Source organism: Zeugodacus cucurbitae, chromosome 5 (genome assembly GCF_028554725.1).
Source record: "Zeugodacus cucurbitae isolate PBARC_wt_2022May chromosome 5, idZeuCucr1.2, whole genome shotgun sequence".
Taxonomy (NCBI): Eukaryota; Metazoa; Arthropoda; class Insecta; order Diptera; family Tephritidae; genus Zeugodacus; species Zeugodacus cucurbitae.
In genome coordinates, this window is record NC_071670.1 from 3,950,975 (window position 1) to 3,968,365 (window position 17,391).

At 24.1% G+C, this 17,391-nt stretch overlaps 1 protein-coding gene across 9 annotated transcripts in view; it reads left to right on the top strand.

The window, feature by feature from the left end:
- Window positions 1–17,391, top strand: part of LOC105208616 (sex-lethal homolog) — a 97,122-nt gene that overhangs the window by 68,670 nt on the left and 11,061 nt on the right. For 5 of the 9 annotated variants that reach the window (XM_054231192.1, XM_054231193.1, XM_054231190.1 and 2 more), the window contains exons 7-8: window positions 88–332; window positions 11,114–11,177. In XM_054231192.1, the coding sequence (XP_054087167.1) occupies window positions 88–332; window positions 11,114–11,177 (309 nt within the window). The other 4 variants (XM_011178562.3, XM_011178564.3, XM_054231194.1 and 1 more) reach the window with 2 other exon arrangements.

Genomic DNA, 17,391 nt, shown 5'->3' on the forward strand with positions numbered 1-17,391 from the left:
TTTTTTTTTTATTATTTTGGTTGGAAAATTTCGCATTCGGCATTAGTTCACTTACACTTGCTTCCCTTTGGAACCGTACCATTATAGATTCAATAAGCGCGAAGAAGCGCAAGAGGCAATTTCCGCACTGAACAATGTCATACCCGAAGGTGGATCTCAGCCGCTCACCGTGCGCCTAGCCGAGGAGCATGGCAAAGCGAAAGCGCAGCAATATATGTCACAGCTGGGACTGATCGGTGGCGGTGGCGGCGGCGGCGGCGGTGGTGGTGGCGGTATGGGTGGTCCACCACCACCACCCATGAATATGGGATACAACAACATGGTGCATAGAGGTAGACAAAATAAATCTCGTTTCCAAAAGATGCATCCCTATCATAATGCACAGAAATTCATTTAAACAATGAAAACTCAAAAAAAAAAATTAATTAATCGTACATAGTAGTAGTGTATGTATGATGAACGATAAATGACGATTGCTGTTGTACTGGTATAAGAGGAGCGCGAAGCAGAGCAATTTGATGATGATGTTGATAAAAACAAATATTTTTCTTTATTATTTTTATTATTATTATTTTTTTTGTTTGACAAAGCAAACGCATGAAGCGCATAGATAGCGACAAACAGACAGCTAGCTAATGCATGAACGCGTGAAAAGCTGTGTCAAAAGAAAAACAGAAGATAAAACAACCATAATATTTTATAAATATAAACGAAATACAAGCAATTTTTTTCCCCAAACTTCAAAGCAAGTTACATAAAGAAAACCACACACAACGCAAGCAGTTAACGTGCAACAAACTGAATAACTAATATATTTTTGCTCACTTCAATGAAAATATTTTTTTTTTGTATTTTTTGTTTAATGTTTCCTATACTCGTACATAGCGACCAACTATTATATAAAAGAAAGAATACGATAATACAATAATAATCTGTGCGGCTTCTGTTTGCGATACACTTTTGCTTCTATAAGCAAAGTAAGATCAAAACGGAGCCCTAATTATGAACACAAATGCATTTTTTTTTTGTTTTTGGGATGAGGTTATAGTGGGTAAGGGGATTGAATGCTGATGCTACAAAGAATGATGTTTAATAAAAAAATTCTTAACATCTGCAGAAATAATTCATTTAAGCTGCTGTAATTGTAAAAATAATAGAAAAATATATGACTGGTTTAAAAAAAAACAGTTCGACTCATAAAAAAAAAAAATATTGACTAAAATATAGAAAAAAAAATTAAATATAATTTTTTTAATAGTAAATAAATGCTAAAAACAAATACTTTGTAGACAATGTGAGCATCAGCATTTTCGACCTTACCGTCAAGCGATATTTGAATATTTTTTTAATTTTTTTTTTATATTTTTTTAATATTTTTTTTTTTGAAGAGTTTTTTTATTTAATTACGTTTTTCTTTCCTTCCATATATGCAATAAATGTATATTCACATATATACAGCTTTCTCTTTTGCGCGGCTAATTGTTAGTGTTTAATATATATACATAAAATTACAAAACAAAAAACATAAAACAACACGTAGCATGTACCTAAAAGAGACCTCTATAATACGAAAATTAAAAAAAAATTACTAGTGAACAATTATTGAATATACATATTAAAATTAAGCGTAATTGCATAATATAGTTATTTTTCTTCTTTGAAAACAAAATATATTAACAAACTTAAATGGGGCCCGAAATAATTTTTTCCTACTGTCTAAGTAGATATTTAAGCTATTTTTTCTTTTATTTCTCTGATTTTATATGCTTAAGACGCATTTTGTTTACTCTTCGCGGAAATATACCAAATTATGAAAACAATATATTTAAATTTTTTTTCTGTTAGTTTGTGTACCGTTTTACAGTCATTTCAACGTTTATGCAAAAAACTATATTTACTTTGTTTTGTGTACCACTCTACAAGCATTTCAACATTTTTTATAATCAAGTGTAAAAGTTAACGAACTAACTTTGTTTATGGGAAACTGGTTATTTTCAATTATTTCATTGAATTTTTTATACACATACAAATTATTTTATATTTATAAACTACTGGAGGATCAATATATTTAATTTTTTTTTAAATAAAATTGCAATATATAACGCTAACAAGCATTTTTTACTTTTTTCATAAGTTTAATTTTTTAAATTTTTTTATGTAACTTCAAATTTATTTTTCTTTTGCATTCAATTATGTTTTGTTATTTTTAATTATTATTATTTAATTATTTTTTAATTATTATTATTTATTTATTTTTTAATTATTATTTTTTATTATTATTATTATTATTTTGATTTTATTAATTTTATTGTTTTTAATTATTATTATTATTTTTTTTTAATTATTATTATTATTTTGTTTTTATAAATTTTTTTTTTATTCTTAATTATTATTATTTTTTTTTGTTATAACCTAAAATATTGTTTATATCCACAGGTTTACCTACAGCGCAAAAAATAGCCAGCCGCAAAAAAAATAAACTTCCACCATTTTCAAGACTCAGCATTTTCGTAAAAAATATTAAAACTTTTTATTACAATATAATTGATCATGAGTTTAATAGCCTTTTCACACAGCCAAATTAATTGATCAATTAAAATTTTCATTGAGAAACCAGTTTTTGCCCTTCACACTGCCAGCTACTCGATGACGATCAGCTGTTATACAGTTTTGTTTTTGCTTTACATAAGAAGTTGGTAAGTTTCATCTGCTGATTGCTATTTTTTAGCAGCGACATCCACCGTCGTGTAGCGTGAACAACAACTCGCAGACTCGCAGAACATATATATATAAATATAAATATGGTCTGCAGAGTTGCATTTCATTTTCAAGACGATTTAAATTAAATTAAAAATTGATGTAGAAAATGAAAAGTATTTTATTTTGTATGGTAAATCAATCTTAATCAGAATTTTAATGGAGCAGAAGCCAGTTAATTGATCAATTAGCTCCTGTGTGAAAAGCCTATAACAAACACTAGTAATAAACCCACTTACAACAAAACTTCTTTGTAGCAAAGCATTTAAATGTTAAAATATAAATGCAAATTGTAACTTCTGAAATAATATTTGTATAATTTCAGCTATTTTCAACTCAAGAAAAAAAAATTAAATCCTTTACATTCCTTCGTAGGATTCTTCGAATAATTATCTTCCGTTTAAACAATTAACATTTAAAATAATCAATATGTCCAGTGCTATATTATTAAAAAAAAATAATAATTTTTAATATTATTGACCTAAAAATTTGTACATTTAATATCTAAAATTATTTAAATTATTGATATCCATAATATCATGATCAGGATTTGAACAGGCTCGTACCTTGTTTTTTTTTTGTAAACAATCAAAGCATTCGCGAAAATCAGTTGTCAATTAAATAAAAATCCATTTTAAACTTAAAACTGCATGTTTAAGCAGTTTATAGTTAAATATTAATCAGTACACGATTGCCAAATTTTCGAGAACACGTAAAACCAAATTGTCAACCATGACATTATGATTAACATACTTAATCAAGTTTTAAAATAAGCATTGCTTATGTCTCCAAGGGGACGATTTTTAGTTCATCTTACATTTAACATCTAAAATTATTTAAATTATTGATATCCTTAATATCATGATCAAGCATTCGCGATAATCAGTTGTCAATTAAATAAAAATCCATTTTGAACTTTAAACTGCATGTTTAAGCAACTTAACTTTAACTTTTAAAAAAAAAAAAACGCATAAAATTTGCAAAATCTCATCGGTTCTTTATTTGAAACGTTAGATTGGTTCATGACATTTACTTTTTGAAGATAATTTCATTTAAATGTTGACCGCGGCTGCGTCTTAGGTGGTCCATTCGGAAAGTCCAATTTTGGGCAACTTTTTCGAGCATTTCGGCCGGAATAGCCCGAATTTCTTCGGAAATGTTGTCTTCCAAAGCTGGAATAGTTGCTGGCTTATTTCTGTAGACTTTAGACTTGACGTAGCCCCACAAAAAATAGTCTAAAGGCGTTAAATCGCATGATCTTGGTGGCCAACTTACGGGTCCATTTCTTGAGATGAATTGTTCTCCGAAGTTTTCCCTCAAAATGGCCATAGAATCGCGAGCTGTGTGGCATGTAGCGCCATCTTGTTGAAACCACATGTCAACCAAGTTCAGTTCTTCCATTTTTGGCAACAAAAAGTTTGTTAGCATCGAACGATAGCGATCGCCATTCACCGTAACGTTGCGTCCAACAGCATCTTTGAAAAAATACGGTCCAATGATTCCACCAGCGTACAAACCACACCAAACAGTGCATTTTTCGGGATGCATGGGCAGTTCTTGAAAGGCTTCTGGTTGCTCTTCACCCCAAATGCGGCAATTTTGCTTATTTACGTAGCCATTCAACCAGAAATGAGCCTCATCGCTGAACAAAATTTGTCGATAAAAAAGCGGATTTTCTGCCAACTTTTCTAGGGCCCATTCACTGAAAATTCGACGTTGTGGCAGATCGTTCGGCTTCAGTTCTTGCACGAGCTGTATTTTATACGGTTTTACACCAAGATCTTTGCGTAAAATCTTCCATGTGGTCGAATAACACAAACCCAATTGCTGCGAACGGCGACGAATCGACATTTCACGGTCTTCAGCCACACTCTCAGAAACAGACGCAATATTCTCTTCTGTACGCACTGTACGCATTCGTGTGGTTGGTTTAATGTCCAATAAAGTAAACTGAGTGCGAAACTTGGTCACAATCGCATCGTAAAACCAAATTGTCAACCATGACATTATGATTAACATACTTAATGAAGTTTTAAAATAAGCATTGCATTGGATACATAAGGGGACGATTTTTAGTTCAACTTAGTTGTTGTTCAAAAAATGCATCAACAATAATTCCAACTGCGGCAACGCTTAGCATGGAATAGTGAAGATCGAAATGTAACTTTTTATTACACACATAACGGATGGGTGGCGGGTGTGGAAGGGCTGTTTGGGGGGTTTTAACGTGAAAGGTTGCGTGATTGCTCTTGAGTTTATGTGCATAGTTTGATTACATATAATATATCTCTTCCTCAGTAACCACGACTTTTCACGTTGAAATCTCCCATACGTTTTGTGTTGACAAGTCAATGATGCGGTCTCCTCTAAATACTGCATACAGCTCGGCTTGTTACGCGCAAAACTAATTAAAAATTTAAATAAAATAAAACAATGTTCTACAACTGTAGTTATTTTCTCAGGAGCTTTTCCTTTAGGAAAACACTTACCACTTGGCGACCGTTTAAACAAGTATTAAATGAAAGGTATTTTTAATTTCACAACACTTGGTTTGAATCCTTTATTAAGGGATATATAAAAGATGTGGCTTGACAATATTTTAAAATGTTTTGGTATAAAACATTTTAGTCCACCGATAACGTTTTTACATGCTGGCCTCAGTTGAAGGTGTCCTTACAGTAGTACGCAGCATGTGGTGCCGGAATATTAATTCACAAATTTAACTTAGTAAGACCCCGCTCGGGCGTCAGTTATTTTTCAATAAAATCCGTGTTTCTTTATTAAACTCAAAACTGTGACTCATACAATACAAAAGTTGTTCTGCCGGCTTGCCTGACAGCATTTGTGGTCCACCGATAGCGTTCGTGTCTCCTGGCTCCAGTTAAATGAGTCAGTCACTCAAGTAGTACGAGTGACGGCTAGCGTGTGGTGCCCGGATATTAATTCACAAATCTAACTTAATAAGATTATTTCCTTTGCACTAGTCCCTGTGCTTTAGTTTAACTTGTAATACAATTGTGCAACTTCTTGTTGTATAAAGTGGTATTTTGTATTCAAGTGCATTATTTTATATTTATTAAGTTGAAATGTTATTAACTTATATAAATGTATATGCAATATTTAGCTTTAAAGTCGCGTGGCCGCATTAATTAATTTTTTGTTTACATTTAAATATGAAAGCGTTTAATTCGCGTGATGTCAATTATATATCGATTATTGATGCATTATGTACATATTCATAACGGTACATAATTAAATGCTTATCAACTTTGTCGCCTAACTATCGAAGATTGTGCAGGCTATATTTTTTTGATGAAATGTAATGTAATTGAGTCTAGAACTGTGTGATTTTGAGTATTTTTGTTTTTTTTTTTTTTGTGGCTGGCTATTTATTTTGCCTGAAAATGGAATTCTCGTGCGCTGCTCCCAGAGAAAGTGTGAACATAAATATTTTATTATTATTGATTTATTAATTCTTTATTTAATTCAATATATTTTACACAGTTTTTCTTGGTTAGAACATACAAAAACATTTAAATTTAATTATTTTTTCTATTTTATTTTTTTTCTATTATCTATATTTTTATTTTATTATTATTATTTATTTAATAATTCTTTATTTAATATAAAACCTTTTACATAGTTTGTTCTTTGTTATAAAATATAAACATATTTAAATTTGATTGTTTGTTTCTATTTCAATTTTTTTCTATTATTTATGTTTAATTATTCTAATTTGTTAGAAAACTAAATTTGTTGTATTACTTTATTTTTTATTTTTTTCTTTTATTTTTATTTATTTTTTTTTATTTTTTTATTTATTTATTTTTTTATATTATTTATTGAATTTTTAAATTTATTTTTTATTTTATTTTTATTTATTTTTTTATTTTATTTTTATTTATTTTTTTCGGTTTGTTGAATTTTTCTTTTATTTATTTTTTAAATGTTTAAATGTTTATTTTCTTATAAAGACCAGGGGCTAGAATATAAATATTTCAATATTGCTTTAATAAGCACAATTTAAATTACAGTAAATTTTAATTCAATTTACTTTTTTTCTTTTTATTGCAAATACATATGTGTATTAAGTGAAAAAATTTAATCGAAACGAAATATTTTGCCTTTTATATTTCATATATATTTTTATTAATTTTCTATTTCATTTATATTTCTAAAAAACTTATTTAATTGCAAAAATTTAATCGAAACGAAATATTTTGCCTTTTATATTTCAAATATATTTTTTTAAATTTTCTATTTCTTTTATATTTCTAAAAAACTTATTTTATTATTTTTCTTTAGTGTATTTGCTGCCATATAACACTAATACATATATTAAGTGGAATATTTAACAGAGTTTCGAAATATTTCGTTTTTATATATGTTTTTTTTTTAATTTTTATTATTATTTTTTTAATTTTTTATTATCTTATTTTATTGTTATTTCTTTCATATTTCTGAAATTCTTTGTGTGTTTGCTGCAATATGACGCAAATATGTATGTTAAGTGGAAAAGTTTAACTGAATCAGAATATCTCGTTTTTATATATTTTTATTTTTTAGAGTTTTTTTTATTATTTTTTTAATCATTCTTTATTATTTTTTTATTATTATTTCTTTTATTTTTTATTATTATTTTTTATCATTATTTTTATATTTATAGATTTTTTTGCATGCATATTTTATTTTTTATTCCGTATTTCTTTTATATTCCTAAAAAACTTATTTTATTATTTTTTTTTATGTGTGTTTGCTGCACACATTTACACGCATATTTACACTATAAACTACAAAGTTGCAAGCAACCAACTTTAAGTGCTTGCAAGAAATTCAAATAATTACATTTAAAATATATTTAATCAATAAAATTGATTTCTTCTCATTATGTTTATTACTTAATATACTATAAATAAAAATGTCGATTAAGAAAACAAGCTAAAGGCTTATTTATAAGCAGTCTAGCAGAATTCTTTTAAACTAAGAGCCACCAAATGCTTCATTATAAGAAGCATTTTATGCAAACAGGTGTCGAAAAGAAATCAAAAAAAAATTTACTTTTAAATAGTAAATACGTATACCCACATTTACCTATTACATATAAACATAGTAAAACTTATAATCTTATGAGTATGAAACTATTGCTAGAGCGTCGTGTCACTGTACCGCAGCGTTTTTCTTCGAATAGAAAAATTAAAAATTGAAGTTAAAAAAAAAAATTATATAAATTATTAGCATAAAAAATATTTACATATGTAGTAATATGAAAAATACATTCGCAAGTACTTCAATATTCATGTCAGTATGTAATTAAATAAAAATACTAAAATACAAATTTTTTTTGAATTTTTTTTACAAAAAAACAATGCAACTTTGTTTATACAAAGTAACACTGCTGTGTATATACAGTTAATGCAGTTGCGTGTACAGTTAATTGTCACTTCACAACATTCAGCGGGAAGTATTTTTTTTTCGTTTTTTTTTGTAATTTTTTTTCTAGCTGCCAGTTATCGAAAAACATGCATAGTAAAATCAAAGCAAATATACATATTTCGCAAAGCCCGCTGTCTCAAATCCAAAAATCACGTGTACGCTCAGCAGCAACCAAACTAAAAAAAAAGATACAAAACATATTACAAAGTCAAGTAAGTACTTCTATAAACCTTCACTCTCTCCCGTTACTACGTAAACTTCTTTCCGCCAAAAAGAAAATTTGCTGGCTGCAGCGCGCCTTCCACAACAGACACTACCTTTCTGCAGTAAAAAACAAAATTGAAAAGTGTGAAAAATTCGCCTGGGCAGTGATTGTTGTTCGTGTTGCAGCCGCTACATGTCGGCCATGCATTTTTTTGTTATTTTTTTTTACAATACGTCATATTAAATACCAAAATAACTAATTTTTTGTTAATATGTATTTACTGCAAATTTTTTTTATAGATTGAAAACGTGATTTAGTAGATATTCGCAAGTATATCCAAATGTTCTTGTTGTTACCACTGAACGAAGGTGAGATTTTTTTTGTATTTTTTTATATAAACATATACATATACTATATAAAACAAAAAGTATATATAATAATAAAAAAATTTACAATAACTTAAAAAAAAAAAAACAAAATATTAAATGTGTATAGGGTGAACCTGAGTGTTGTAATATATTTTTTGTAAATTAATTGGAATTTTTGTGTCTTATCAACTGCACGAATGAAGCAGAGATATACTATTTTTTTTTTATTAAAACTTAAAATAATAAAATAATATAATAAATACGCGTACTGTTACGCTATTTTTGGCAAAAAATATTTGTGGGGGTGAATTTTAATATTAATTGTTTTTTTTTTTTTTAATTGGAGGAAATTACTTTTTTTATATAAACTGTATTTAAAATGTTTGAAAAATGTAGTAGAAAAAAATTATTTTTCTAAACCAAACTACTATTTTTTTAATAAAATGGAATAAGTTGAAATGTGATATAATCTATAAAATCAAAAAATATATTATAATTTTTTTTTTCAAATTAGAATTTAATAAAAAAATTCTGATTTAATATTATATTCACGGCTTTATTTTTATTTTTTTTAAATTTGTTTTTTAATAATTTTTTTTAATATATATATTTGTATTTACGTAAAATATTTATCAAAATACATACATATATATTTTATAAATGTAATTTACATTTAAAAATTAAAAAAAATTATTATTATTAAAAAAATTAAATGAAATTAAAAAATGTTATTAAAAAATTAAATTTTTTAATTTTTTCTTAAAAAAATAATAGATTTTCTTAATTAAAAATTAAATTATTTCAGCTTTTTTTAATAAAATATATATAATTATTAAGGTTGCTTTTGTTTGCATAGATACTTTTGAATTGAATTTTATTTATTTATTTTTAATCATAAAAAATAAGTTTAAAGAAAAGTAATTTAAATTTTTTCACAAATATTTTTAATGAACTTAAAATGTCATTGCATTAAAAAAAGTCTATACGTGTTTTTTTAATATTTAAAACTATAAATAATATATTTTATAAATTTATACGCGCTTTTTTTGCAATAAATGATTTTTACTAGTTGTAAGTCGACGCCGCACAGTTGTTGAATTTTTTTTTTTAACTTTTTTACAACAGAAATGAATTGAGTGTCTTGATAACGTCAAAAAATGGCAAAATCTTTTTCGAAAATATTTTGAATTTACATTTTAACCATTATTATTATTTAATTTTTATTTATCTATTTATTAGTAATTTTTTTGATTTTTTTGAATTATTGGAAATTTGAATGTAACTTCATGTTAACAATTATTATTATTAAATTTTTATTTATATATTTTTTTTTATATTTTTTTAAATTGCTTTTAATTTTAACTTTTTTTTCTAGCGATTGCTTATGCAGCTATTGCATTAATTGCATATTATTCTTAAGTTTTTTTTTTTAATTTTTGTTTTGAAACTTAATTTAATATTTTAATGATCCACTTATAAACGTGCTTTATTTGATAAGTGAAATGAAGGTTATGTTTTTTTTAATATTATTAGATTATTATACTATTTATTTTTCAGATTATTAAATTAATTATTGGAAATGTGAAATACAGTTTTTACAATTTTTTTCTATATTTGTTATTTAATTTTTTAATTTTTTTTTTAATTATTTAAAATTAATTTTTTTTATATTTTTTTAATAAAATTGTTTTTTTTTTTGCACAAAATTGTATATACAAGCGCAAATATGTTGGTGAAAATTGTTAGCTAACATTTATACAATTACTAGGTTTATACCATCTATATACTGCATACAAATGTGTAATGTGTGAAAATTCATAAATATGAACATACAAACAATTTCTGTAAAATATAATATTTTTAATTACAAAACATAAATACTCAAATATTGATTACTTTGATTACATTCTCGATATTTTTTCTCTTTCATGCCACCACTCGCATGCCGTGTGACAACCACAACCACAACCACAACAATAACATCAACCTCAACAACAAAAATAACTTCTACTACAATGTGCAACAACTACATTAAAAAATAATGTCAACACCACCAACTAAACAACTACAACAACAATCACAAATGTAATACGCGTCTAAAATTTCGCACTTTGCCACAGGCTTTAATTATGCCGGCCTTATCGACGGGCTTTATCGCAATAAATCCTATCACTATCCATACTTATAATTCGTGAAAATGTTGCTGTTGCTGCTGCTGCTGCTTGCACTGACGATCATGCCATCTTCTACACGCATCGATTGCATCGTATGCTGTTGACGATCTCCTTGTACACGCGAACTTTTCACACACACACACCCACGTCTTCTATCTACTCTTCCCTGTAATCAGCTATCCAGCAATTGTACAGTACAGATATTAAGCGCGCTCTTTCACAACAATTACATATATTTAGGTAAATATACTTGTAGTCTAACACACTAGTTGCATTAGTTAATTAACCTACATATAATATATGTATGTATGTATATATACAAAATTTATATATATGTATATGTACGTTAAATATGTTTATAAGCGCGAAAGCGATAAAGTCGATTAAAAGAGGGGGTGAAAAGACGAAACGAAAAAATGAAAAAAGAAAATGCAAATTTTGACTTAGTATATACATAAATGAGTTGAATTTGTAGCTGCGAGTTTGAAAGTTGTTAATCGAATGTGGGGAATTTATTGCATTGTACTAAATATTTGTATATTTGTAGCAAATGTTGAACGATCTCTATTTAGCTAGTTTTTTGCAGATTAGTAAAGGCTATATTGTTAGCCAAAAACAAAAAAAAAAAAAGTTCAAACCAAGAAGTGAAATGTTAGGTGAAAATAGTGCTGACTTTAAGCCTATTATATGAGATATTAGTCTAACAACAAAAAAACAAAAATCAAACAAATTTTACGCGTATAATTAGTTTTACGATAATAAAATGAAATACAAATGAAAAATTAATACAAAAAATTCGAAAAGAAAAATCACAACAACTCAAGTTGTTAAATTGTGGTAAAAAACAGAACGACAACAATTGACCGAATGTATGCATTTGTAGAAAAGTTGTTTATGACAATAAGATTTTGTAATAAATAATTTTTCTGCCTAAATGTATGAAAATTATGCCACAAGCAACAACAACAACAATGTTCCGACTGTGTTATAATAAAGTAGTTAAAAAATAAACCATTAAATTAATATTACAATTAAAAAATAAATTAATAAAATTATTAAATAATACTTAATACAAATATATAAATATGTTAAAAAGTACTACTACTGTAGTACATGTGTGTATAAAAATCACAACTTTAATTAAATGACTTAGTTATAAAAAATTGCGTGAGATAAAGTCATTTGTATATTTACTTAGTTGACAAACAGACAAAAAGTGGACAAGTGGACACTAGTTAAAAAAAATAATATAAAGTCGTTATTTAAAAAAGTTCAATTGGATATTTTTTCTTTTTTTTTAATATCATTTTTTTATATTCATTTATTTGTTTTTTTAAATATTAATTATTTATTTTGTTTTTTATAAAGATTTTTTTTTTTTAATGTTTTGTATTTTTTTTTCACCGATAACATACTTTTCTAATGTGTTTTATTTGTGGTAGCCATACATTCTGTAAGAATTTGTCGGCCAGTTACGGTATCACTCAAAATTAAACTGAAAAATTCCAACAAAAAAGGAAAAATATTTTTTTTTTAATTTGTAAAAAACTATAGAATTTATTATATTTAAGAAGCACTATAGTAATATGAACACACTCAGTTAAAATAGTTTTTTTATTAGAAAATTGAATTTATTTAATTTGTCACCTAATCGAATTTATATAATTTTCTTTGTCTTTTTTAAATTATTTTTTATACATTTTTTTTGTTTTTTTTTTTTAAATATTATTATTTTTTTAATTTATGTATTTAAATTTTTAAGTTTTTTGAATTTTTTTTCGTATTTTTTTAATTTTGTCATAACAATTTCAATAATAAAAAATGATCTCAAATTTACAAACATCGAATATGCCCACATTTATCGGTGCTCAATCTCCAACCTTTGTGTACCAGACTTCTAAAACATCTTTCTACACTTCATACAATTATGTATGTGTATTTATAAAAATTATTTATTATTTTTAGATATAAAAAAATATTTATTGAAATGCAAATCATATGTACCTTTTTCTTGAATATATATAAAAAACATACAATAATAAATTAGTAGTTGTAAATAACAAAAACCAGAAAACGAAAATACCAAAATGCTAGGAAAGACAAAGAAAAAAGGCGTAAAAAACCAAGTATTATTAAAATAAATAGGATTTTGTTAATTTTGTCAAGCTACAATTTGTTAAATTAAATATATGTACATTTTCGTCACATACGTTTTGAAATGAAAGGCTATACATTTTTTTTGACTAAATATTATTTTTGTCTGTGCATAACACACAACGTATTGACTGAATTTAATTAAAAAAAATATATATTATTTATGTACATATATTATTTCGAATATATATTATATTATGTATATTTTTTTTATAATATTTATTGTTATAAAAAATATTGTTGGTTCCTTAATAATAATACATTTTTTTATTCTTGCCTTCGCTCTTTTTTGCAAATGTTTGAATGTTAATTATTTCTTTAAGAAAAAAAATAATTTTGTATTATATTGTCATAAATGGTATGACACAAATATTATTATTTTTTGCCTGTGCATAATACACAATGTATTGACTGAATTAAATTTAAAATTATTATTATTATAAATTATTTCTAATATTTTTTTTTGTTAATTTTGTCGTTTTATTTGAGTATAAAAATTATATTTTTGTTATATAAATATTAAAGTGTTATAAAAAAATTGTTGCTTCCTTAAGCATTCTATATTTTTTTTATTCTTGCGCTTGCTTTTTCTGTAGCAACACAGCAATCGTTTAAATGTTTTTGTTTTTTCTTTAAGAAAATATTGTTTTAACGTTACTTTTTTTTAAGAAAAAAAAAATTGTATTATTATATGCAATAAATTTAATTTAATTATACTATATATGTACATAATATAAAGAAGCTGACTTCCATAAGCGTGCTTAATTTGTAAAAAGTTCTATAAGTTGTATGAGCCTTAACAAGTAATCTCAGCAGCATAACAATTATATGCGTGAAAATCAAATTAAATTTATTAAAAAAAAAACATATATATATTGTTGAAAATCTCTCGAAAAAAATAAAATAAAATAAATATTAAAATCGTTTAGAGAATTTGTAATATACAAACATACGCATTAATATAATTAAAACAATTGACACTTGTATATTTCCACGTGTAGTTAAAATTCTAGTATGCAATATTAAATTAAAAAAAAAGCAACATATAACTATAAAAGTAGTACGCGAAAATTAAAAACAAACAAAAAAAATTAAACTAAATTAAGCGTTAAAACCCACTAACTGTTGAACTGTAACACATATTTACTGAAGAAGAAGAAAAACAAATAAACTTTTGTAAATTAATTCCATACTAAAAATTAAAAAAAAGTGTAGTTAAACTCAGCAATAACTGAAATACCCCCCATACAAGTGTTTACTTAAGCAATTCAAAATTATATATACTTTAGTATAAAAAAAAACTGTTTGTATGTACAACAAAACTAACAACTAATGGTGTAACTAATATTTGTCAACGACATTTTCATTGCTAATCTGTTTTTCCAAATACTATTTAAGTGAAACGTAACGAAACGAAACAAACTCAAAAGTTTCAAGCGAACAACGTCAACTGCCTATAAAAAGATTTTTTTAAAGTTTTGTGAAGTGAGGTGAAGTATAGTTAAACCTAAAACAACAAAACAAAAACAAAAAATAGTAAATAATATTTAAAAACAGTGCTATTTAACTACTGTTAGTTGAAGCATATATATTTTAAGGAGATAAGAAAGTAGTAAAAATCGTAAATAATTTTTAACAACTGTATATTCATAGTTATTTACAAATAAGTAGCAAGAGTGGCAATTAGATAAAGTTTGTGCTAATGTCGGTGTGACAGCACGTGTGTATGTATAGTTGCAGAATAATGATGATTAGCTGTGCAGTATTTTTAGAATTTTTTCTAAATTTTCCTTTTGTTTCAAAATTTGCTAATTTATTTTTTTAATTTTCTAAATTTTTTATTTTTTTTGTTTTTTCAAAATATAAAGTACTCAAAACCGGAAATAAACCTTCAAAAAAAAGCAGTTAGTATTTTTTGTATTTTTTTCACATTTAAAAATTTTTATTTTAAAATTTACCTAAATTTAATTTTTTTTTTAATTTTCAAATTATTTTTTTTGTAATTTTTAAAAATATATATTTTTTTTTAATTTATCAATTTTTTTTTTTTGATTTTTCAAAACCGAAAATAAAACTTCTAAAAAACAGTTAGTATTTTTTATATTTTTTTCTACATGTAAAATTTTTTATTTTAAAATTTTCCTAAATTTAAGTTTTTTTTTTGTAAATTTCCAAATTATTTTGTTTTTAATTTTTCAAATATTTTTTTTTTTATATATCAATTTTTTTTAAATTTATCAATTTTTTAATTTTTCAATTTATTTTTTTGATTTTTCAAAACCGAAAATAAAACTTCTAAAAAACAGTTAGTATTTTTTATATTTTTTTCTACATGTAAAAATTTTTATTTTAAAATTTTCCTAAATTTAAAAGTTTTTTTTTGTAAATTTTCAAATTATTTTGTTTTTAATTTTTCAAATTATTTTTTTTTTATATATCAATTTTTTTTTTAAATTTATCAATTTTTTAATTTTTCAATTTATTTTTTTGATTTTTCAAAACCGAAAATAAAACTTCTAAAAAACAGTTAGTATTTTTTATATTTTTTTCTACATGTAAAAATTTTTATTTTAAAATTTTCCTAAATTTAAAAGTTTTTTTTTGTAAATTTTCAAATAATTTTTTTTTAATTTTTCAAATTATTTTTTTTTGATTTATCAATTTTTTAATTTTTCAATTTTTTAATTTTTCAATTTTTTGTTTTTTGATTTTTCAAAACCGAAAATAAAACTTCTAAAAAACAGTTAGTATTTTTTATATTTTTTTCACATTTAAAAATTTTTATTTTAAAATTACCTAAATTTAATTTTTTTTTTAATTTTCAAATTATTTTTTTTGTAATTTTTAAAAATATATATATTTTTTTTAATTTATCAATTTTTTTTAATTTATCAATTTTTTTTTTGATTTTTCAAAACCGAAAATAAAACTTCTAAAAAACAGTTAGTATTTTTTATATTTTTTTCTACATGTAAAATTTTTTATTTTAAAATTTTCCTAAATTTAAGTTTTTTTTTGTAAATTTCCAAATTATTTTGTTTTTAATTTTTCAAATATTTTTTTTTTTTATATATCAATTTTTTTTTAAATTTATCAATTTTTTTTTAAATTTATCAATTTTTTAATTTTTCAATTTATTTTTTTGATTTTTCAAAACCGAAAATAAAACTTCTAAAAAACAGTTAGTATTTTCTATATTTTTTTCTACATGTAAAAATTTTTATTTTAAAATTTTTATTTTAAAATTTTCCTAAATTTAAAAGTTTTTTTTTGTAAATTTTCAAATTATTTTTTTTTAATTTTTCAAATTATTTTTTTTTTTGATTTATCAATTTTTAAATTTTTTAATTTTTCAATTTTTCAATTTTTTGTTTTTTGATTTTTCAAAACCGAAAATAAAACTTCTAAAAAACAGTATTTTTTATATTTTTTTCTACATGTAAAAATTTTTATTTTAAAATTTTCCTAAATTTTAAAGTTTTTTTTTTGTAAATTTTCAAATTATTTTTTTTTTAATTTTTCATTTTTTTTTTATTTTTTCAAATTATTTTTTTTTTTAATTTTCCCAATTATTATTTTCTTTAATTTTTCAAATTTTTTCTGAAATATAAAAATCTAAATACCGAAAAAATTCTTCAAAAAACGGGCGATTCGAAAGTCGAATAAGTGATATTTATATTACCGTTACTTTCATAACTATCAAAAATTCTGCAGTTATTCACGCATACTACAGCAACAACTTTTATTAAACGAGTATTAATAGAGTCTATTACTGGAAACTAAGAACGCAAAGTTGTGAGTAAGTTTAGAAAAAAAAGTATTTATATATACACACTATATATACGCTCCACATAAGTAAATTCAATTTTAAAACGAATTTTGCGTAGAGAAAGTTGAGCGCTGACTTGACAAGCTAGAAGTTGATCAAATTTTTGCACAGAAGAAGCAAACAAAATTAAAAAAAAACAACTTAAAGAATAAAAAAATTTAAATTATTTAACCAACAAGTACTGACTAAGTAAGGCAAAGCACAAGTAGCTGATAATAAACAATAATGAAATATATTTAATAACAAAGAAAAAATGCACTCATAAAGGCATCAACAGGTTTTGGCATAAAAAAATGAAATATGTACTATGAAAAGCAATTCTGAACGCAAAATGAAACATTGAAAAAAAAACTAGAAAGTGTATTAAAACGTGATTTTACAAATACATTGTAGAGCAAATTCACAAACGACAACTCAAATCCAATTCCAATATGAATGCAAAAAAAAAGTGAGAAAAGTAGACAATTTTAT